Source organism: Mycetomoellerius zeteki, unplaced genomic scaffold, assembly GCF_001594055.1.
Source record: "Mycetomoellerius zeteki isolate Tzet28-1 unplaced genomic scaffold, Tzet1.0 scaffold421, whole genome shotgun sequence".
Lineage (NCBI taxonomy): Eukaryota > Metazoa > Arthropoda > Insecta > Hymenoptera > Formicidae > Mycetomoellerius > Mycetomoellerius zeteki.
This window is the reverse complement of record NW_017257416.1, coordinates 1,014,334-1,040,808: the sequence shown is the minus strand read 5'-3', so window position 1 is coordinate 1,040,808 and position 26,475 is coordinate 1,014,334. Positions and strand designations below refer to the sequence as shown.

The window sequence follows — 26,475 nt, the reverse complement described above, 5'->3', positions numbered from 1 at the left end:
CTTCTGGAAAGAGAAAGAGAGAAAAAGCACGAAGAGACAATCTCAGAACGCGGTCGCTTATCTCGGCCTTATTCGCCCAGGACGTCTAATACTAAATCCCACATTGTTTCGGTGGCATAAAAAACAACTTTTCTCTTTGGGAACTTTGCATGGTAAGGCATATAAAGTCGGGCGCGCCATTAGCAAGAAGTTTTACTACCACTAAACGCGTTTATTAACCGAGCTTTAGATCTCGTGCATTTTAAATTTTGGCGTATACGTGCCGCTCGCGTTAATGTTCTTCATAATGAAGCGGCCGTACAATACGCCGTCGCGTAGACACGATTAATAGTCGAAGCCGGGAAAGTGAGCTCCATAAGAATGCATCGGGGATTAGGTGCGCTCGCTTGGGAAACACTCGCGAAATTTACGACGACGGCCGGGGCCGAACACGCGTTTGTTTGATGCATATATTTTCTGCCAGACAGAGTATTCTCTAGATAGAAAATAGATGCTCTCTGTTATTTACAAACTAACGTTAAAGCTTGATTTTAATTTTTAACTTTGCTTTTTTTAAATTAAAATAATTTTATGACCTTTTTACATGGCTTGTTTTTTTGTAACAAAATTTAAAATTAAAAAGATTTTGATGCACGGTATCGTATTTTCGAATTTAATCTTTTTTGCTAAATTATATGCGGAAAATACGTAAAATAATAAGATTTCTATAACATTGCAAAATAATTTCTCTCTAAATTGAGAATTTTTCCATTAATCTCTTTAGTGTTATTTAAAGAAATTATATAGGTATATACCCATAGGTATACATCGATTATGTTTGCGAGTATATTACTTAGTCGTGGTAATATAATGTATATTAAATTTAATATCAATTTTTTAAAAATGATGTGTTTTTTACATTATATATATATATATACATACATATATGTGTATATACTATAAAAGAAACAGAATGAAATTTCTTGGCGCATTAAAACTTGATTTCCGTGGTCGTTTTCTCCATTATAATTAAATCAACTCCATTGTAGGTTAATCTAAGACGACCGGATAATTTTTATCAAAATCACTCTCGAAGATACCATCCCGATAAAAGTGCATCTTCTGGATAAGCTTCTAAAGCCACCGCGACACTTCGTTCGGAATATTCAACGAAGCCATTCCAGGTCTTACAATAACCATCTTCTCGATCCTACCTAACTGACGTTTCCACTGCCGGAAGCTGCGTTAATAACGTTTTCAACTAACAAATGCGGTTTATTTGTTTTTATTTTCAGTTGATTAATTTTAAATGAATTGAATTACTATTCAATTATTCCAGTATGCATGAGTTACCGTTTTTATTACATGTTTAATCAATTCAAATAAAATGTTAGCGAAAAAACTTTTTTTAATATAAAGAATATATAAAAATTCTTTTGAATTTTTTAATAAATTTATTGAATTTATGATGGACAAAAAAGACAAACAAATGATAGATATTATTATGAAAAGCAAAAAATGTAATTGAAATTTATAATTGAAATTTTGCCGTCGAAAAAAAGTATTTCTTGCAAAAATGGAATAATTAATATTGATATGACAAATATATAACGGACATAGATATTGATCGAGTAAACAGCAAGTTCTCATGCAATTAACTCTTAGCATGTTTTAACGTTTGGCAATAAAGTTATCGTCTTGCCGACAGCTTGGCGACGAAATAAATTCGAATGATTCACGCTCGCTTATTCCCGTTGAAACTCGCTCGACATCGGGAACGCGATCGAACTTGCACATTAGTGAGAAGAGATGGAAAAAAAGAAGAAAAAAGTGCAAGAGTTTGACCGTTAGAAGAAAGTGAGATGTAATCAGCTATGAAAACGCAATCAGATATCTATTTTTATGCAAACGAAAAAAAGAATAGCTGTGTCTGGCAGCAAAAAAAAAAGCTAAATTATCCTCGATATAAAATCCAGTTATGTCTGTGATTTTATCTTACACTTATACATGTTTGATAGAAAATTGGATATTTTATTTCTGTATATATACATCTCCGTGTCCGATTATACTGAATTTTTCGTGACGGTTCACAGCTCAAGATTCATTGCAATCGCGAGCGAAAGGCCGCAAGGCGAACGACGCGGGTTATCGATCTTTCCGCGAGCTAGCGCGAGGGAGGAAATTTCGTCGCAAAGATGCAGTGAGCGACGAAAAGCCGACAGGCCGGCGAAACTTGGCACGACGACAGCCTCCTCGAGGCTTCTACAACGATCTTAAAATTTCCCCATCTATCCTACCACCCTTCTTCCATCCTCAACTGTCTTTCTCGCGCTGGCGCGCACAACATCCTGAGTCTCTTTCTCTTTTTCCGTCTTCTTTGGTGTAGCTCATGGCGGCCTCGACGGCGCCTAGTTACGGCTTAAGACTTACGATGCCGTAATATTTATCGCGTTTCGACGGCTTTATGTACACTTAAACTTTAACGTCCACGCTTCACGCGCCATTCGGATGAATTCTATACTCTTCGCTGGAACGCGGGTGAAAACGCACATCCGTTGCCTTCCTTTTTCTCTTTCTCAAGTCGACCGAATGACGCGACACGACGAGAAATAACGGCGTGGTCTTTTTCTTTCGGAATTGTGCAAGTTGGCACGTTTCACGTCTCAGCGATGTCGGAAAGCGCGTGATACTGACTCAAGTGCGATTAACCTTCTTGCATTAGCGACCCTTATAGAAATCCAATTTAATATAATATTACTGGTAATATAATATTACAAATTTATTATTTTGAGTATTAAAAGCACTAAACAAAATACTGCTTTTAATATTTAAAATAAATAAAAGCGCTGTTGTTCTCTCTAAATTCTTTGGAATTTCATTCTAAGAGAAAATTCTGCTAGTCTTGAAAAGAGTGACAGAATTTTCAGTCTTTAAGAGTGAGATTTTATTCTTTAGAGTGAGATTCTATTCTAAAGAACTTAAAAAGTTCAATGCTTTTGATAGTCAAAATAAGTAATTAATTTTACTTTTTTATATTAAATTTCTCTAAGAAAAACTAATCATCATTTTGCATAATTTATTTGATGCTTTGAATAATATATAAAGTTTGTAGTACTCTGTAATTTTTAAGTTGCTTATCAGTAATATTAAACTGACAGTCAATTTAATTTATGATATTATTATTTCAGGTTCAGTTTAAGATTGCGTTTCAATTCCGACAAATTGAATTACAGTGCGCAGTTTATAGAATTAAAAAATATATTTGAAAAATTTACATATTATTAAGCACCAAGATCGATTCCGATCAAATGTAAGATTGTTTTTCTTATTTGTGTTAAAGTTTCACTATTAATAAATAAAGATGATAAATTTTCTTTTCAAAATATGTAAGCTACTCCAAATATATTTGACAATATATATCTTGCAATTAAACGTATGAATATGTATATTTCTATATATAATATAACGCGATTATATGAGAAAATTTTTGAGAGCGCACGGTAAAACTGTTATTTATAGCGCATAAAAAGTAATTATTTTTTCAATCAAAATTGTTTTCGTGACCCGTAGACTCTTATTGCATGCTTTATATTTTTTACTGACGAAACAAAATATAAAATTATTAAATTCTATTAATTACATTTCAGCCAGCGAATTACACGTCCGTTTTTAAATGTATCTCCTTTATTGAATTGTTAACGACATACGTGAAATTATTTTTGTTACGTGCAACGTAACTTCCGCGCGAGCGGATAGCCGTTTGAAGAATTAACTGAAGAATAAATGCGCTTAATGTATAATACATATTGTTGTTTACTATCTCTCATCAGTATTTTCTTTCTGCAATAATTCCAAAATCCGTTCACCGCAGCCCACACTTTACCGCTCATGAATTATATTCATTTACGAAAGGTAGACAGTGTATTGTGGCGAAATAATTATAAGACGATTACGTCTGCCAATAGCGGGGCGAGTCCTTCGTAATCATGTCTACCTTCTCTTGTTCGTACCGCCTATGCTGAGGTGAGTTAATATCCAACTCGTAGCCACTATGTACTATGTATCGTCCACTTTGGCCGTATGATAATCCTATTGCAACGGATACCGCATCTAACGTATGCTTGAGATAATTAGATACGCTTCCTTTGATCCTCGTAAGAACGGCATACGTACGGCCATACGGATTGTGTATGGCCACCATGAATTGATTGGTCAATATCCGAAACGTCACGTGGGAGTCACGTGTCGCGATTAACATTCGAAAGTACAATCTTGAAAAAGAAAATTAGCGTAATATGCCAGAATCGCGCGTGTCTGGTGCCGCGTTTACTATTTCATGCTTTTGCTTTGTCACGGGATAAATCTGTCATATTTGCAGTATTACACATATCGATGCTGTATTTCGCCGCTGTATCATGTAGCTGGTAAAAGCGCTCGCATTCAGAAATCGCAGAATACACAGAGATCAAATAACAAATGAATAACAGACAAGCAAAAAAAAAGGGTAGATGACGTTTTCAGTGCAGATTATTGATGAATTTGTAACTCCGCATGGACGCGTATGTACGTGCGTTCGATGGTGCAATCAAATAAAGAGCTGAACGATTAATCAATCAAACTGTTATTCGTTTACCCGCTTGAACTGGTCAGTGGAGCAAACGATTATCTGTTTGTCCATCTAATCAATGAAGCGATTATATGGCTGTTTTTTTATCCGTTACAAGGTAACGGGAAATCTGAAATACCTACGCCAATATAACGTTCAAATTAAAGGAAAGATATAATTACCTATATAACGTGTGTGTTCAATTTTATAATTTGATATTCTTCGCTATTATTCCATTTATTAAAATGATAATTTTTTTAATATCTTCAATTATATAACGTTGCACGTTTTTATAAAAAGTGTGAAATTTGCATTTCTAGAGATGGATATAAAATTTACATTGCATGGCAATTTGGAAAAATATAACTGTTTTCCATTATAATTTATATTTAAAAAATTTCTTATCCTAAATATTAATCCGAATTAAAACAAATTGCGGTATTCAATCTTTTTCAATTGTTTTTAATTATACTCTCGATTACCTCTCGATTACTTTCAATTCACGTTTTTCTCTACCAAAGTTATCGATGGTCTTTTATGTTTACCATTTGTTTAATCGTATTAATGCGCAGCTATTTCAATAAGCGAACTTGACATTCGGTAATTACCACGTTCTCCGACTACTAGATTGTCTTGCGAATAATACCGAATCTCAGTAACACTTGCAAACTTACACAGCTCTGAAATCTGATATTGCCAGCACTTTGGTGGTGAGTTGCCGTTAATTTCGCGAACTAATCGGTCCATCGTAGCCAGATGAACGTATAAACGCGGTAGCGAATTCACAGTTAGAATGGCGGGCTCGTTACACCGTCCAGGATGATGGAACGTCACGAAAGATAACTGCAAGTATCGACTCCTAGTTTCTCTCATCAGGAAATACGGTTCTCTCTTTCTCTCTCGCTTTTAGCATACTATTGCCGAACTCGACCACGTCGTAGTCTTTAGTCGAGTTACCAAAGGATAGACGACGACGCGGTCGCGTTCAAAAGCATTATTAATTAAACGCGACACCGGCCCACTCACCTATGACCTCCATTCTCGCCTCGGCACTGACTGTATTAAAGCTCGGCCCCTCCCCGTTAACTTCGCATTTGTACATGCCGCTGGCATGAAGGTTTGCGTCTTGCAACATCACTGTCTGATCATTCGAGCGGGATTTCTGAAACAAAAAGTGCGACCCCGTTTTATAAATCGTAAGGAATGATGCGTTGAAAAATTAACGGATGTTACTTAAATGAAAATTATACCAATCTATTTAAACACCCCATTCGACCTAGATAACAGACTAATGTTATTTGTCACTTTGACAATCCAAATACCGTATAGATGTCATTTTGACGTCAATATGATGTCATTTTGACGTCAATATGACGACAAATAAATTTCCTTTAGAGAATAGTACCCGTCAACTAATCTTAATATGACTTGATATATCATATTAAAAGTTTTTTTCTTTCTCACTTCTCATATTTGATTGCACAGAGCTATTTCTATAAACGTGCCGAAGTTTTAACTGTAAACTGTTCTGGAGAGTTGGAAATATCAATTTAAAAATAATTCGAATGAAGATAAATTATACATTAAACGTCTTCTCGATATGGCATACCTGATGGTTTTCTTTTTCTATGCTTTTCCAATACTTCTTTCATTGCTTATAACTTCTTTATTACTAAAAATACGTACATTTGCTTGGTATCGTTACGTTCCTTAAGTTACGTCTAGTATTACAATTGAAAAATTTTTTCACTATATGTTCATTTTTATGAAAGTTATAAGCAATCAAATTGAACGGGTATGCAATTCCGTAGTGTTGTTCCAGTAGTATGACATTTAAGGATTTATATATAAAAATAAATTAAGCAAAAGAGATGTGTATTATATGAGTTATATACACTTAAATGACGAGAAATATTTACTACATTTGTGTAATTTGTGCGACAATTTATTTAGAAATTAAATTTTTCGTTGTCAATTATTAAAGAGAAATATTAAAGGTTTCAAAATTTACTAAATAAAGATAGATTGCATTAAAAATGAAACGAAAAGAAGAAACATCTCAAATATGTCAAATATATCGGGAAAATGATGAAAGATGCATATTGCATCTGATTTGCACGATGCATGCTATTTATTTTTAAGGGCGAATCTGCTATTGCGGACTATTATTAGAATAAAATTATAAAAGTTTGAAAATATCGCAAATGAAGATAAATTGCGTTAAACTCGAGAGAAGAAGATATATTTTAAGATATGTCTATCAAGAACGAAGTGACGAAAGATGGACTTGACGAACTTCGCGATTCTTCCGAGCTATTTGACAGCGTTTAGTCAAGGTATAATAATTCGTGTCATTACTTTAAGGCGGAGCGGCGGGACATAGACTTTACGAGCCATTTCGTTTTTAGAGCAGTAAATCGTACTGGAGCAATTACGTCGTTACAAATGGTGGTCGCAGATCGCGCATGATTATAGAGTTGTTTTTTTTTTGCAGACTTGCGATCTGCGACTTTAAAAGACTCCAACGCTCCTTTGCTTTTTATTGTATTAAAATGTTCGTCTATTATACTCTTCAAACTTACGCGCCAATGGAGAAAAAATTAAATGGTAAATTAACGGGTTCGAGACTTTTACGAGTTGTATATCTAATTGTAAGAAATACAAATCTCTCTAGGAATAATTTTTTAATGTAATTAGAAGCATTAACATAAAATTGACATTGATATTTCGAACAAAATTCTTTACATAACGTGCTGGCAAGATGCAATTATATCAATTGTCGAAAAAACTCTACATTATGTCAAGCTCTTACGTAAGTAAAAATGACAAAGCGCAAATGGAATTATTCTTTTTTTTTCATCGATTTTCAAATGCAAAAATCTTTAAATGGAAAAAAGAAAGATAAAAAGAGTAAAAATGAAGCTTGCAGCGAATAAAGTAAAAACTAGTGAATTCGATATTGGAACAATATCGATGTGTAAATATGAAGAAAAATCTGCTTTTTATTTTGAAATGAATTGCAAATATTCTTTTTCTCGTAGTTTTAGATGGATACAATCCATCTATTACGTAATTATGGTACAATAATTTAATTCAATTACAGCTCAAGAAAGTGAGCTGTTCCAAATTTAAAAATGCAATTTTGTCCATCTATCTAAAAGGCAAATATGGAAATTCAATTTTATATGGAACGATCCGGCTGGCACTTGGATCGCATATAAAGAAATATATATGCGCACTTAAACGAGCGAGCAAATATACGTGCTTATTCCATTTATAACGGCGTATATATATATATATAATATATATATAAGTATATCACGTATCTCATCGTAACTGGTCCATAGTAGGTCGGTGCAACGAGTTTAAGAATTATGCGGCGGAGAAGCGAATCTTTGGATGTTCACGAAGCGGAAAATTGGAACACTTCTTTGCTATTCGAGTTTATGGAAAATACACTGCAGATATGTTCACTATGACAACTTTCCAGTTTCGTAACAGGACTAAAAGCTTTGAAAATTGATGTTCAAAATAACGAATCAGATTTTCCTGAGATAGATTTACCTACTCAATAATTGTATATATTGTAACAGTTTTCACATTATATTTTTAATAACATAATATAATAAAATTAATAAAATAGTTCAAAAATGGATTAATTAAAACTCGATTAGAATAGTCTTGTTTACAAACTGAATAAAAGAATAAAATTTTCCTATTAAGAAGTTTAATAGAACTTATTTATTAGAAAGATCTAAAATTATTATTATGGTCTTTTCATGATAACATATATTCAATTTATATATATATATCCAATGTCCTAATTTTAGTTTTTCGATCTAATTTTATTTTAAATCCTAATACAATTATTATACAATAAATATTTCAAACTTCAAAAACGACTAAAAAGAATTCATCTAGAGCAAAAGTATAATAAAATGGTCCTCTAATAGAATTATTTTAATATGAAAAAACTTATCTTTTCAACTAAATAGTAATTTCAAAAGTTACGTAGAAAATGGGACATCTGATATGTGTATGTGCGCTGATTCATTGTTGCAGCAATCGTCTATTTGTCGATAAATTATCAAAAGGCTTATCCTGAAATACCTAACACGAGCGATCGTCGAATTATATTGGATCGAATGAAAGAAGAATGTACGTTGTAGAGAAATGGTGAGAAAGATAAACGCCGTTACCGATAGAAAGGCATCGTGCTGTGGTACCCTGATGCGGGAGAAATCCGCGGTATCCGAAAACTTTTCAGGAAATACCTTTCGTGGGTGCGATAAAACTTCGCAACCGTGAAGAAGTAAGTAAGCAATGTCTCTTTCGAAGATCTACCAAACACCTTCAAAGATAGTGAAAGTATTAAAGACGCTATAAATTTAAGAGTGTGATAAGTAGGACGATGTGTAAATGAAAACTTGTCTAGAAAATTATATCGCGATTTTTATGTAATAACGTTTCACTTTTCATTAATTACATATAATCAGAGTTAGGACCGTTACTTTATAAAAATAATGCGTTACTGTTATGATTACTAATTTTTTCTAAAAAGTAACTTGTTACTCGTAACTAATTTTAAAAAGTAACCCGTTACCATTATAGTTACTTAGAAAATGAGGATTACTTTTTTCGAAATGTTAACATAAGATATTATATTATTAAAAAATTAATTTATAATTTTATATTTATAATTTTTTAAAACAAATCTCTATATAACAAGCTTTTCTTTATACTAAATTTATATTTAGTAAATCTTCAATAATTTTTTATATTAATATTTTTATTTTTTAATATATGCTTTAGGAAATTAGATTGTAATTTACAAACACAGATTCTATTAAAAATTTTTATGAAACGTTGTTCTTAAACATTAATGTAGTAATTAAGAGTGTATTAATTACTGAATATTTATAGTTTGCATTATATACTACAGATTTTCAATATTGGCAGTGACTATCAGAAAGCAACCTAAAATATAAAGTACATACAAAACATTTTCAATATTTAAATTTCTATCATGAGATATTTCCAGCCAATTAAAAATAATGCGATCTATTATAAAAATAAGAAGGGATTAAAATAACGATGAGATAACGGCTGAACTTACCGTTACTGTAAAAATATAACGACCGTTACCGTTATCGTTACAGAGAAAAGAAACGATCGTTACCGACGTAACGAACGGTAACAGTGTTATAAGTAACATGTTACTTTCCAACCTTGTATATAATATGTCGTATCATTGCGCGATTCTTTAAAATTAATTTGTTAACTAGAAATAAAAATGGATTTATCTTTCAGCGTAATATTTTAGAATAAATTCTCGTTGGACTATAGCAAACATATTATTAGGAATGAATTATACTTTTAAGCTCTGTACTTTCTCAGTTACTAACTTTAACTCAACGTGTAAGTTTCAAATTATATCTTTCTTCGCTAGAGTTAAACGTTGAAAAGTGTAGAGACATTATCGTAACAATGTTTGTCGCAATTTTATTCGCATTACATTCTTACTAACGTTGACAATGACGAAGAGAAGTCTTAGAAACGAAATATACTACGTATCTACTTGGCGATCTTTACGAGAAAATTCAGACGAATCGAAGTAGGATCGAAAAGTCGGATGACTGAACATAAGGGAAAAGATCGAGTAATACGCTTCTTCGTATGTCCGGGAGAATTTTATTACCAGCAGTAACACGTCCAGAGATTTTCCCAGCAATGGAGAAGTACAAACGCGAGTTTCACAAGGAACGGAAACGCGAGGAAGGAAGGCGCGCCAACCGCGCGATCACGTGGAGGAAGTCACGAAGTATAAACGACATGGTTCCTGCGCGGCAACGTTGACGTTTATCTCGTAGTAAAGGCGCTGTCGGACATAGAGTTCTTACGCCGACAAATCAATTTACGTCCCTCGAGAAAAGTTTCACGAAAACAAGAGGGAAAATGACGGCGGGCGGCAGAAACCGTGAGAATCGTATTACCGCCGACAATATTTCCCACCGGCAGCAACTCGTTCCTCAAACGTTTTGCTTCTGTTCTGAAATGATAAACTAAAAGGTCAAGGTAGGCACGAATTTGTATCGAGAATATCGTTCGAAAAACCAGTCAATTCAAATCAATGATATCAACTTTTAATTTTGAATTTTGATCAATTCTATCTTCTAATTTCTCTGAAAAAGAAGTTATAAGAAGAATTGTGATGCAAAAGATTTTAATATAATAAATTTTGTGATGCTTATATTTCCTCATATATTAAAAAAAATTATAATTGTAAAGGATAATTGTTAACTCGGTTCATATTGATAAACCGAGATGATTGATTAACGATCTACAAATATTTCAATAATAGCAGATTTCTACGAGGAAAACCAGCATTCGAGCTTGGTTAAAAGAAACTCCATAAACTAGCGGTTTACTGGACCGAGTCGAAAAAGCAGTCGACAGCGAGGAGAGAAACGCACGATAACTTCCTCAAAGCATCCGAGATTGTTTGTTGGCATCGCTACGGAAGTTCTGTGCAAGAACTTGAACGAAGGGAAGTCAGATGGATAGATGGAAAAATAGATAGATAAATAGATGAGGAGGGAGGGAGAAAGAGAGAGAGAGAGAGAGAGAAGGATTAAGAAAGATAGAAAGTTTATCTAGAATGTAGGTACGCGCTTCTAGCACATCGCGAAAGATCCAGCTGTTGATTCGTTTTCGATGAAATTTCAGACTCAAGTTGGCAGGTAATTTCAAAGCCGCGTGTTACTTCCTCTCTCTCTCTCTCTCTCTCTCTCTCTCTCTCTCTCTCTGTCTGTTTGTCTCTCGTTCTATTCTCTTTCTTTCTTACTTTATTCTATGTGCCTTCCTTTCTCAGCTACATTCCTGCGTAGCTCAACTTTTTCATCATTTTTCCCAAGCACCTCGGAATCTCTCGGTTTTACGGCGAATTAGTGAGCGCCATTCAAGCCGGATGCATCCGTGCCCGATGAAGGTAAACGCGATTACTCGAACGGGTGAGGTGAAAACAATTTTTACATTAGTTGCCCTTTCACGCGTCTGAAAATCCAGAAAAATTCCAGGACTGCCCCAAGCTGCGAGATTCGTTAATACTACTTTATTATCCGCGCGCGCATTATTCGTTAAGGGAATATTAGGATAGAATATGCATAAAATGATGATCGCTGAATGAGAAAAAGTATATTAGCTCAAATTCTCGGTTGAATCATTTTTTACGAACTGGCGATAATTACAACGAAAAAGAAAGTGCAGCATCTACTGTAATATCAGAGAAAATACAGACGAGGTTTTTAACGACATAATATTACAGTGATTTATTAGAAATTAATTGTTATATAAAGCTTCTCATGCAATCATAATAATTTTAACTTAACAATGACAAAAAAAAACAGTTAAAACGATCATAATTTATATCCGATGGACGGTTTATCGTATATCATCTTGTTTTTCTTCCATAAATTCCTCTCTATAAACTTCGAAGAAAAACAAGGTATTTTCGTCTATAAATTATAATCAGAAAAATACTATGATATCCACTCAATATATATAATGTCCACTCAATACACGATAATACTATTTTATAAGCAATCTCTTTATTTTCTTTTTTTGGAATTCATCGAAGATATCCGACATAAATGCTATTTTTTTGCATTTGAAAGATTTGCACTGGAATATGTATATGCTGCCATTGTGACCTACTTTATTTCTTGATGCAGAATAATTCGATCTCCAATCAAAGAAATGCATGCTAAACCGCGGAAATTAATTCTAATCAAAGTTATATTAATTCATAATATAACTGGGGATAAATTGATAATTTTCCAACTTTGGAAAATATATTTCGTAATTCAATAAATTGAAAGAAATTTATTAAAGATATGAGAAAAATTACAAGCAAATTTATAAAAATTATGTGGATGGGAATCACGAAGATATTTATAATAAAGGATAATGGTAGGATACTTTACAACTTCTTTTGTTCGCTCTGCGATTAACGATGTCATATCCTGTTAAATTTGCGTGGTTCCTCACACTTTCATACACGCCAGAAATCGGGCACGACGGCGACGGTGGGTAGACACGATCGCTTTTGTCCACGAAGAGTTTTCTCCGTTCTGATATCGGGGAACTATTGGACCGAGCCAGATTAATAGTCCGCTATCCAATACAGAAGGTTCGAAAGATCGGCGGCTAGGCGGGAAAAGGGGATGAACCGATTCGACTCACGTAATGCTCGTTACACGTCGGACGATATTAACGAGCGCCTAGGAGGGCGGAACTTTCGTGCCATCGAAAACGTGAATCGGAAGCGGACGCACCATCTCGAGAATCGAGACGATCCTTCGCAGCGTCGCAGAGACGTTGAACCTTACATATTTTACAAATACGATGTGATGCCTTACGATCTTATCGGCTGATTTTTCGGTGAAAACCTGGACCTGTGCTACACGCCGCTGGAATTCACATCTTGGCACTATACGAAATATCTCGGATGCGTATCTTTTGGTTCCTGCATCTTTTTATTTTTAATATTATCTTTTTAATTAATCATCAAATTAAAAATTTAGATACGATTCGAAATTGGTCGTGAAGTAATGTCTTTATTTGTTTATACTGTTCTTCGATTTATACTATTCTTATCACGAATGGAGAATTGCTTTTTAATCCTTTAGGGACGGCATCTTCTCATTAAAAAATAATCTTTTTTATTAATTTTGCTAAAAAATATTTTGTATGTGAAAAATCTATCGATATAAAGCCTTTCTCTGATAGGTAGAAGTATTATATTTCAATACTATATATATTTTCATCTTCAGTATTTTTAAACCCTTAATTGCATCGACCCCGAATATATTTTGAATTTATCTCGGTTAATTTTAAAGTAAACGTTGCAAACATTCAATACTTATCCCTAGAAATTTAAAGAATTTTAAGATAAAAACTGGCTGGCTAAATCAACCGTTTTAATTTTACACATCGGCAATTAAATCTTAAATTATATTTCCATGTGAGATACATCACGTTTACAACAGTCAACGGACTTCTGTTATATCTTGTTACATTTCGTAACTCTTCGTTATACTTTTTTTTGTCATTAGTCGTTTCCCTGCTGTGGAATTTAAAAGAAAAGTACACGCGTATTTCCAGAACAGTGCTCGTCGTTTCTCGTTTTTCTTTGCCTTGCGCATTTCCGCATTCCCATTACGATGGTCCTTTTTATCATGGCGCATAATACTACGATCGCGTATAACACCACTCTCCATAACTAAGCCCATCTACAACACGATGGGTAGTCGAGCTTTATTTTTATTATAGCTTTGAGTGTGACTTTTTATTATTGCACGACTTTGTTCATACATATACATGCGGTACCGCTGAGCACGCGTCGCGAGTGCAACCTCTCGCGACCCAGAATAAATTGAAATATTTTACACGAATCTCTCACATACATGTGGTTACATGTTTCTAGTCCGATCTGATGCTTCTCCTTTCGCGATGTCCACGTTTTCTCGCCCCATATCGTGAGCGGTGCAGTTTCACCTTAGTCCTTTCTCGAAGAGCAACGATACGATTCCTTCATGGTCGAACGAGCAATTCCCTGTAAACTCAGTTACCTCCGACAATTCAATACGCCACGTTAACGTACGTGGCGTATGGTTGAGCTTCTCCTATCGGTGTAAATGTCGTCAAACGATTTTTCAATTACCAGATACCGTCTGATAATCGTACAATGCTCATTGAAAGTCTTTCTGACTTTTCAGTCAGACTGAGAGATTTAATACTAGTCAAATGAGAACAATGTACGTTCATGATTATAAATTAAAAATATAGGTAAATCAAAAAATAGCTTTAAAAATTTGAAATGCTATTAATATTGAAATATTATTAATAATATTTATTGCTTTTGAAACCACAGATATGTGAAAAGTAATAAATGACAAAAATCTCTCTTTTTACAGTTTATTTAAAAATTAATAAATTTCTTTAACGTGAAAGATGACTTAGACTTCATTCAACAATACTTCGCGCGTCGTTAAAATCAAAGGGAAAGAAAATTCTGATTTTCATAATTTGGAAAATTTTGTAATACTTAAAATATTAAAAAGGATACACTCGACGTACTCAACCACAAAGCGTACTACGTCAAAGCGAGTATGTAGTCGTAAAGGTAATTGCGTTTTACAGCTTGTCCTGTTGCGCGCAACACAAAAGGATCTCGACTATAGATATTAAAATGTAAGACAAGAAAACGAAGAGAGAGAAAGGGAGAAAAAGAGAGAGAGAGGAAGTTTATGTAGTTATCCATCTTATTTTTTATCTTGCTTCATATAAAGTGTTGACACTAAACATGGGCGAACTTGATGGAAAGAAAAATTGCAATATCGTGAGATCAAGAAAATTACACTAAAACAGGATCTTTCATGCTTAAAAAGAATTGCTTATAAATGCAAATAAATGATGTTTTTTTAAAAATTCTGTATATTTTTTCTATGCTTTTCCTATATTAAATAAGATTGAGCGAATATCAAAGAATTTGATTCATACATATTTACAAAGTATTCTACTTGCTAAAATTTCTTTGTTATCTTTCAGATTCATGAATTATGTGAGAAATCCTTTTTCATATATTATGTACAAGTAAAGCGGATTTTATATATATATGTGTGTGTGTATCGATTATATAAATTGCTGCATATAAAATCGTATTATGTGATAATGCTTAAACATTACTGTTTTATACTGTCGGTAAAGATTGAAGGGATTGAAACCGAACGATGAATATAGCCCCTGTCAAACATGGTTAGTCAAAAAAGAAATCGATAGATATGAATTTTGCAGCAACTCGATTTTCCCGTTTCATGGACATGTAATCACATCAGCCGATCACCGATATCGCGTGTCCATTAAAACCCGTCCTTTTTCAATGAACGTATCGCGACCTATATCCATCGCGTCACGACAGCGCGGGATGCATCGCCTTCATGCAATCTCTTTTCGCAAAGATCTCTGAATTCAGCCTCATCTACTCCGTAATATAAAGAGTAGATTGGCGCCGCTAAATCTTTGTGGAAAGCCGTAAAACTTGAGCGCTCCCGCGTACGTTGTTGAGCACAATGGCGGTCTATGATATACGATGCACATTCCCTTGCACACGTATATACGGAATACCACACCGGGTCCTGATAGTAGGTATACCCAGGTCCATTTTTTGCCAAGTCTATATCAAACAGGACAAAGGATTGATAAACATATGATGAGACTCTTTTGGTGGTTTTTGTTTAAATTATCTCCTACATGATTGTGCATGACTTCGATTGTAATAGAAAGAGAGAGAGAAAAAGAATTAATAATTCTTTTTAATATTATCTCAAAAAGAAAATATAAAATTTTAACTTATATAAAAAATTATTATTATATTATATCAGGTATAGGTTATACATCTTTATAAAAATACTTTATAAAGATACTTTAAAAAATACTTTAAAAAATTCTTTTTTTCTCTTTAAAAAATATATATGTATTAATAGATATAATAAAAAAGTAAGCATAAAATTTATCCTGTTTCTGACAATTTTAGAATTAATAAAAAAATTTTTCAACAATATAATAATTTTACATGGTATTGTATGTCGTCAGAATCTACGGAGACTTAGACTCCGATTCTTAATCTCCGATTCTTTGTGGATTATACGGCAAACAATATTTTTCTTTGACGAACAAATGTTTTTATTGCTGGCGACAAAGCAGCTGGTAAAGCTTGCGCGTTAAACTCCTTCTCGGGAAGACCGTTTTCGTTTATCGAGCGACGAGACAAATATTTTTGAAACGAAGTTTGCTCATCGTTCGCGGTTTCGTTTGCGAGAGAACCGATAGTTTTCCCGCCGCTCCGATTTCTATAACCTGCGTTAGAGCAAATCTTTCGTTTCCTTCTCTCACTACGTATGCTCGAGCGAATCGAAGATTTTTCCACGAAATTGGTATCGTAGATCAGGTCGAAAGCTCCACTTTGTTTGACCCGGAGGCTCTCCAACCTGTTACCCGGCATCCCGGATATATCGACGTTTAAGACATATCTGCAGGAGGTCGCCTTCGAAAAATTTATCGGGTACTCGCGATAGATTTCGAGATTTGTCTCAAAATTCATCGTCCATGACGTATAGCCGCGATGTGGCGGTCTTCAATTCGATTTATTTGCCTGTGTCTGCCATCGAATTCGAGTTTTATTGAATGATTTATCGAAACAGATGTGAACGTAAATCTAGGTTTAAACTAATCTATTGCTGTTAAAATATTTCGCATTTCGGGGATTACATATGTTCTTTATCTACAACTATTCGTTTGCTTTCATGCACAATTGTCACATTTGCCGATTTCTCCAATTTTTGTTTTTACATATATTAAAATTACTGCACAAAGACATACAATTATTCTATAAGCGAAGTGCTCTTTATAAAAAAATATCATATTCGATAAAATATTCAATAGAAATTGAGAAACAATAACGCTGAATTACAATGGGAGGACATGAGAGGGCATCTTACTCACGTCAACTTTAACACCATTGACGTCATAGACGTGGGGATTTTTATCTCGGAGTACGTATTTGTAGAATACCTCGTGGTCCTTGTACCATGTAATACCATAGAGATGGTCTCTCTCCCGATCATATCTGAAACAGGAGATCGAGCGGGACATATTATTAAATGTATTCTGCAACTGTTTGCTGAATTAGTAAAGACACCTGAGACACCGGTCCTGCGGACAATTCTCAAATATCCCTTACTATTACGATATTCTCAATGTATGAAGATGCTGCATTTCGCGCTTTGTTTTACCACGTGTATAGATATAATATATATACTACACAGTTGAGAAATTTGTGTTAAATTTAATACATTTCACGTGTTCCAAACAGTTCACTCATATTTTTTTATTAATTTAACACAAGAGAAATATGTTAGAAAATAACACAGATATTATAAATTTATAAATAAAATTAACATGAGAAATGTAACACTGAAATGTGACATAATTTCTAAGCAAATTGTGGAAGCATATTTTTTCAAAGTTAACATTTACGATATGTTAAATTAATACGTATTTTATTCATTTACCTTAGAATTTACGTTTTAAAATACATTATTTTCAATTAATATTTACTCACTCATAAATTGTATATTCAAAAGCAATACACAGTAAAATCATTTTATATTCGTGTTAAAACTGGTCCACTCTGATATTAAGAAATGTTGAATATCTCAATTAAACATAAAATATTCAAGTTACCAAAACAAATTATGTCAAATTAATGCTATGTGTTAACAAATCAACACAAAATTTTAACAAAGATTTGAGTGGACTAGTTTTAATACGAATATAAAATGATTTTTACTGTGTATTGCTTTTGAGTACATGACAAATATTATATTCATAACATAAATTAATCAAACATAAATATTAAAGTTCATACATAACGCTCTTCTCCGTTAATTTGCAACAGAAATGTGTTTGATAAATCTAATTTGGAAAGTCTATTTTATTCGTATGTCAATAAGTAACTTCTATTAAAATTGAACATTCATATATCTATAGGTATATTAAAACAGATTGTGTAATAAATTATTGGTTAGATGACCTTTCAAACATTTATGTAAGTGATTATAAATCAATATTTAATCAGACGATATATCGGTATAACTTTTTTGTTTAGAACTTGAGTCAATTTATTTTTGTTATTTTGCTCGGATTAACCTCAAATTTTTTCATGAAAAATACGTTTCATTGTATATAGACATAAAGCAATTTTTCATACGATAAATTGTTCACAAGATTCAGGAATGTAAAAATAAAAGAAAGCGTTTTAAGTTTTTAAGCAGTCAGTATTTGTTTTTGAAAGTTAAAACGTCGAGTATACGTGAGAAACACAACAATTAAGTTTTTATACAACAATTAAGTTTTTTAATCAAATCCAAGAACTGTTTGCCAATCAATTTGGCAAACAGTTACGAAAAGTTTATCGCAAGAGTTTTACTGTCAAATAAAATCTATATTTTTTTTAATACTCAGTTTTATTAACACGCGCCGGCACTTTATCCACTATCCAGAACCTTCGTCGTAGATTGGCGGTGAGGTACTGAGTGTTAATAGTATGGATACCTTCACGGGCCAACCAATGCGCCTACTCTGCTACTGAAAGGCGCCCCATCCTATTCACAGGCCGCTTTTATCGTGGACGCAATTTACGTATCCACGGGCTAATCGGTTCTGCGGTTCATTCGGTACAATAGAGACGAGTCATGGAAACGAGCGAATACTGACGAGCTGGGAATAAAAGTGAAATGAACGCGCGCCCCATTCGTGCGCTGGTTTCAGATCGTATCCTTAATTGGCCCTCGTTCGATTATTTCTATCGTCGAATCGCGCTATTAATTGAAACAGTCCTTTCTCGCTTTTGGGAGTAGCACGAACGAAACACTATCCCTGAACCTCGAGTCTTTAACGTGCTGCTTATTGCCGTACGATTAACAGATCCCCATTGAGCGTTTAGAGCTTGGGACATCTGTGGCCCGTTCGATATCTCTTTATTAAATTTTAATAGCTCTGCGGAAGCAATTTGCATAGACGTTACATATTCACATTTGCGGTGAGCAATGCATTAACATTTCGAAATTCACTAATTCCTTGTGATAAAATATTAATCGTATGATTGCGACTTATGCTGTATGGTGTAGTAACTTAAACTGACATATGGGAGAGCGAGATTGCTCGATCGTATAATTTTAGTTGCAGTGTTTCTACGCTCTAACAAATATCGATGTGGATTTAAAATCCATGGTGTTAAATCCACATCATGTTGATATTAACACTAACACAGCATGGTGTTAAATCCGCACCGATATTTTTTAGAATGCATATATCCACTAAAATTCCGAGAGAATACAAATATAGTTTTTCGGTTGATTGTAACGATGGATCACAAATGTCATAAAATACTGCATTGATATGAGAGGAGAAAGAGAGAGAGAGAGAGAGAAAAGAGAGAAAGAAAGAGAGTCGTTTGAAAAATCGCTCGCATCAGAAGCTTTTTACGATCGTCCGAAACAGACGAGTCCTAAAGGCATCGACTATAAACGCGATTTTTTCGAACTCGCGAAACGTAGCTCGTATGTTGTTTTAACGTGATTACGTTCGGCAGGAAGGATCGAAGAGACTGTTCGCGTGACAAGACTCGAATGTAGGGCGAGTACTATTGCAATAATTGATCGATATCCGTGATCAGAGCACACGGTCGTGGTAGTCCGTCATTTTGCTAATCGCAGATTACCCTTGATGTATTCGGAACGGCAAATCGAAAATATCAGTTGCCTGCATCGTGATTTTTGTTAAATAACGTGTATCGAATAGCGTATAATAGATAATTCTCTCTTATTGTGTTAATTTAATAACATACAAAACAGAATTTGAACCGCATGCAGATTAGACCATAGTATTCTTATGTATTTTGACGCTCCGAAATTAAATCCGATGTTCAAATTGCTTCATATTACGATTTTTTTATTTATTGAAAATAGTTCAATTTTTCAATATTTTTCAGAGCCATTTATAGCCTGGTTTTTAATATACAAGCTGAGGTAAAAAAAAAGAGAAAATAAGTTTTCAACGATGATAATATGCAAACTTAAAATTAATATGCAAGTTAGTAGATTAAAAATACTGGAAAATCGCTCTATTTACAATAAAAAAAATTATTATATGATACAGCAATTTGGATATCGGTTTTAGAGCGTTAAAATACATAAGAATACCGTGGTCTGATCTCCGAATCAAAAAATTTTTTGTATGCCTGTGTAATCGTTATACGCTGTGTTTGCACGTTCGTAGTAATCGATAATCCTTCCAAGAGAGTATACGTACATATATTCCACTCTTTAGATACATTACACTTAAGAAAATACATTGAAATTATTAAAAGTTATAAGAGACAAAATTCGTAATCGATACCTATAATTAACTACGAAAGCAAGAAGCTACCGCATTCCTTTTGCTCGAATAACAAATTAGTCGCGAATCCGTATAACAAATTCATCTTCATATCTATGTTCATTCGCAATTAAATTCCATCTTTGATATTATGTTCGGAGCGATTGATCCGCTCGGAAGAGGTACCTTATTCGACGACCGCGCATTTGTCGTTTTCGCTATAATCGCCCTTCTAGATAGCCTTCCCCACCGTTCCATCTCGTTAAATTGCATTTCAATGGAGTTTCTCGGTCATGCTCCGATAAACCTTTTGAGCGGTTAGTTCGCCGGTTAGGACAAAGGGAATCGCTTCTTCGACCCCGTCATCGCCATGTTCTTACGAGTGACGCGTTTGCAAAAGTAACCGCATGTGCTCTCTCTCCAGACTCGCATCCGATCCATCTATATTCATCAAACGGACGTCATTAGAAAGTTTACGAGATATTCTATTAATATGATCTTATCTGTCAAATGATTTTAATGAGAGAATTAAGCATCTCTGAAGTGAATATCGGAACATTTATTGAATTTTTCTTGGCACAATTAGTTGAAATCACGATTAAAAATGAGCATGTCAGAAAAGTTTAAAAGCGGCTTGTAATTAAAGATTTTATCTTGCTAAAAAGAAAAACGCGAAATAATAGCCGCACTATAAGATCAATCTCAGAAAAGCTGCTATCTCTATAGAAAGAAAAACGTGAACCAATTAAGAATTTGATAAAATAAAAATTAACATACGTATGATTAAAATAATAATATATTTAAGAATAAAATCAAAAGTGTAACGGTAAAAAATGTAAAGTAGAAATATTAATATATATTATATTTTCTAGAAATGTATTTTTTTTAGATCAATTCGTATTTAGTTATTTTAAATCTTAAAATTGAGGAGTTTTCCTCAAGTCACTCTTAAAATAATACAGCTTTATTTGCTATGACAATCATAAAGCCAAATTTCGCGAAATCTGATGAAGACATAAGAATGGATAAAGCAGGAAGAACTAACTTTAAACGTCAAAGTCTTATTCAGAGCTATGAGATTTAAAAGACGGGATTCAGAAATAAGACAATCTTGGCAAATTTCGTTCTTAAGCTCTTAAGTCCTGGTTAAAAATATCCGTTCTGCCATTCGGAGCAAACTTGTTCCATTTTTGCGCTTTCCCAGCGCGCAGCGAACCATCGCAAAAAAGCGGCAAAAACTAGTGCAAGAAGATACGATGTGTATTAAGGTGCCATGTAAAGGGCCGTCTGGTGATTGCCACCGGCCGTCTGGCATGTATTGCATCGTTTCAGAAATGTGGTAGAGTACGCCAACGGAGAACCGTGGTTCGCACCGAGAGGATCCGCGAGCAAGCGAAGTCGTGTTACTACAGGTAGCGTCGGGGAAACGTTATTCCCCGAAGAGGATCGCGCAGGAGGAGGCGGTTCTCCGGGTCGCGTCGGACACGTCGGACGCGATAATGCACGCTCCGCTGCAATGTCGGTCTCATTGCGCCGTTGCACCGTTGCAGTGACGTACCCTAGGGGGGCATTCGTGGGCTGTGTGTTGGTGGCTAACGTCGTACCACCAGCACGTGCAGCAAAGCCCTGGAAAAGGGATTGCCGCATTCGAGCGTAGGTGCACAATTTCGAGCGCCGCGTCGTGGGATTGATTTGCATTCTCCGGCTCATTTGCTGGGTCGTGTCCTGCGGGAATTCTTTGCTCTTCCACTCCCTTACTCTCTTCTACTCTGTTCTCTTTCTACTCTGCGCATCTTCCTCCGCTTCTCTTCGTTCAGCTTTCGTCTTCCTTCCTTCCTTCATTGCCTATGTGCTTATATTCTTCCAATTCTTTACGCGTTTGTCGATTTCAATGTCTTTCTTCTACAAATGTCTATATTTTTTGCGCGAACCATCATTTACTGTTTTTTATTGCTACCTTTTATTTTATCTTCAATTTTATACATTTTTTGCTATTGCCAATATAGAAATAAATTCTTTCTTCCGAATTATCGACATATTTTAAAATTGGTCAACAAGCAAATTTTTCTCATTTAGAGAAGTCACTTGAAAAATTATTAATTTAAATATTATTTTTATCTTGTCCTATTTTTATTCATTGTCAAACATGATTGTAATAATATCAGATGACGTGCGATTTTTATTACAGTTAAACACATCCCCGGTATTTAAATTTCATAAATTTATTTAATAAATTTGTTTGTTATGAATTAAAATAATATTGCGTTTTTGTATAAAATAACACTTAATGTTATATGAGCGCTGTATATAAAAATATATCTTTTTATTTGAAAAAGTTACAAAGAGTGGTACATGCTACCAGTTGCGTTCGTACGCAGTAAAATTTGAAATTAATTTGCAATTTGATAAACGTGGAATCAAGTTGCACCGGGCTACCAAGATCGAGGAAAATGTCACAATGATGAATGAGATTCGCGGGGCAATCGAGGCGAAATTCAACGATTAGACAGCGCGAGAATGGAGGTCTGTGGAACTTGTAATAGGAAATTCTCTGTGGTGAAATTATACAGAGGAAGGAGTGCGTGTAATGTTGAAACCAACGTATAGCGATGAATCTTCGTTTGGGAAGGATATACCAATCATAAATTTTAACTGCGCGCTGTCAAGTAGGTGCGAAAATACTAAAATACGTTCTCGCATTTACTTATACACAAAAACTATCGGAATTTAATATATGTAGTAATATGGTTTAGAAAAGGAGAGAGAGAGAGAGAGCGAGAGAAAACAGAAAAATTGAAAAATTCTTTTGTCAGAAGACAATATAGTATTTTACGCTCTTTTTGGTTACGTATATATAGCCCCAAATTCCTCGTTCAAACATGCAAAATGTTTAATGTCCAATAATTTAACTAATGGCAAATTAGCGGTATATATATACTGTTTCAAAGCTTTGTCATATTAAATAAACATGTTGGGAATATTAATTAAAATGAGGCAGTCAATCTCGTGATAACTTATGCGCATCTACACAATAGAAATATATAAACGTGGCAATAATTTCGATCGCATGATTTTCTACATATTATCACTAATGGATATGTGATTAGTATAATGAAGGTTTATTAATTATTATACAATAGCGCGTATTTCTCATTTTAAGATGCATATATATCATGCTATCATAAATGATAAAGCAGGGTTTATATGTTGGTATCTGCCTATGATTACCTGTGTGAGGATTTAATCATGCCTATAATAAAGAAAAATGTTTTGTCTATGAACCAAAATGTAATAAAATTTGGTTGAAATATACCCAACAAATTTGTTTTGGTTAAAATGTACCGAACGAAACTGTAATTTTATGCAAACTAAATTATTTAGTTGATATAAACAAATATTTTTGTTACAGAAATTATTTTGCAAATAACTAAATTTTTTGTAACATAAACAAAATATTTAGTTGCTGTTTAAAAATGCCTCAACTCAACAGTTTTGTTGAAAGCACTAAATTTTTTTTCCTAGTGCAGTTATTCTATTATTATTTTGTGACTATATAAAAACATTTATTTTGTCATTATTTAACTGTGACTATATAAATAGTTATTTTATTATTCTTTAATTATGTGATTTGTCTCAACGTAAAATTAATGTAATTTGGGATAAATAATCGAATGGGAATTCTTCTTAAATTTAAACAGTACTGTTGTTATCTGACATTCTTACTCGAGGTTTTCCGACTAATTTAAATATCTGCAGAATTTCTAGAAAACCGATAATGAAAGGGTTGACGATCTAGTCACAAGCGCGAATAATTTTCGTTTCTAGAGAGGTGAACTGCACGCGCGAGAAATTGCTGCTATGGAGATGACGATATAAACGTCGAATAAACTGACCAGAGAAGTTTGTGTCGACAAGAGCGAACTAATTTGTAATTTATGTGTATATCACACAAGATATTTCGATATAATCGTGCTCTGTTTAGAACATTCATTTGCATGTTGACGTACCCTGTTATCACATGAAAAAGAAAAGATATAATTAACAGTTTGCGAACATACAATATTTTTCGATTATTTTTTATGTTGCTCCGTTAGACGTTACTACCCACAAAACACAAACAGTACAATGTTTTAATTTTTTACTCAACAATGTAATTGTTATGTACAACATGTGTTATGTTACTTTTATATTGCTGAGTGGAAAATTATAACATTAGTTACTGTCAGTGTTCTGCGAGTATTAATATTGATTTTTTGACTCAGTTAATTAATTAGTTCTGAGAATCGCAAAGTACGAATTGCAACCCCAAATATTGAAGAATAGAAGCAATATAGTAGTAATAAATAAATTATTTATTTATCTATCCACCGCTTTTCCATTTAAAACTGTACTGAAAAAAATGCATGTGATTTTACATGGAAATTACATGTTTATGACTGGAAAATTATTTAAATTACATAAATATGATTGGAAATTTACTGGAAATTGTAAATTTCCAATCATATTTACGTAATTTTCCTGTCATAGACATGTAATTTTCATGTAAAATTATATGCATTTTTTTCAGTATAGATGGGTCACGAATATTTGTTATTTTAAAAAGTGGGTCGTGATCTACACAAGTTTGAGAAACTCTCAATTAGTTATACTATAGAATGTATACATCTATATGAGATACGCATATTTGATGGTTTAAAAATGAAAGACTCAGTAAATATTGTAATAATCCTGGAAAGATAAGTCTTCCTTAAACATTTATTATCTTGACGTGTTGTACTTTGTACTTACGCATTTTAAATGCTTTATTTTCCTGAAGATAAACAAAAATAATATTCTCATCTCGTGCAAATCGGAAAACATTCTTTTCTTAAATATCTTCTTCGTAAGTCTTCAGATAATAAATGAATTGCTGTTAGGTAAATTAAATTCTAGTATCGATCGTCACGAACGTTATTACAAATTGCTCCAGCAGGTACCTTTTGCGAGATCAAGTTACATAAACACCCGGTCTTTCTGCAAGGGTCCTTCCAAAGTACATATCTCTACACGCAGTGTATCGTGATTCAAAAGTCCTAATTAAGTACGCAACATTAGGTAAGAGTTTGCGAATTTCTACGAAAATCTGAAAGCTTCGTTATATCTTTGCAGTTTGGAGAAGTGAAACGTCAATATCGCTACGAATCTCTCTTCGCTAGAAGTTTCTGCCTCTGACAAAATAATTCTCCAAGTAGAGCATATGGTCGCGCTTCCTCGAGATACTTGTGTATCTTCACAGTGAAGATACGAAACTTCTCAGTTAAATTAAACGTATCAAATCAATGTGAATTACATTGCGGCGGAAATACTTGTGATGAAAGAGAATACTTTAGAATATGAATTAAATAATGTAATTATTGAAAATCCAATTAACTCGAGTTAATTAAATTATTATAAATTATTAATAATTTGAAGTATGTTTATTTTTTTGTTGCAAAATGAAGCTCTCGTTTTTAATAACTATAGGGGAAAGTTGCCGAATGCGTACCACTTAATCTATTTTTTAATATATTTTCCATTTGGCACTGTTTTATATGCAAATGAACATTAGAAATTGTAGCTTGAGAGTTTGGACGCTTATTATTATATGTTTAACTTTCCACCAATAACAAATTAATTTGTTATAAATCTTTTTGTAACATGTTGCAACCGGCCTAAATCATGCCTATAGGTATCGTACCAATATTTTTTACCGTATTTCCTTTGAAAGTATTGAATTTATGAGTGAAAACAATTAAAAATATAAGATTAATAAAAGAAATCATTAACTAATACCTAATAATTAATTAATACCTAATTTTAATAATTTATTGAAGAAAATCAAATATTTTATAATTATTAAATAATAATAAAAAAAA

General features: G+C 33.5%; 1 protein-coding gene across 1 annotated transcript in view; it reads right to left on the bottom strand.

The window, feature by feature from the left end:
- The window catches only part of LOC108726446 (cell adhesion molecule 2), a 90,050-nt gene that overhangs the window by 17,539 nt on the left and 46,036 nt on the right, over positions 1-26,475 (bottom strand). Inside the window, exons 4-5 of the mRNA XM_018454019.1 lie at positions 17,147-17,270; positions 5,612-5,747 (exon numbers count right to left, since the gene is read on the bottom strand). Coding sequence (XP_018309521.1) covers positions 5,612-5,747; positions 17,147-17,270 — 260 coding nt within the window. The remainder of the gene's footprint in view (positions 1-5,611; positions 5,748-17,146; positions 17,271-26,475) is intronic.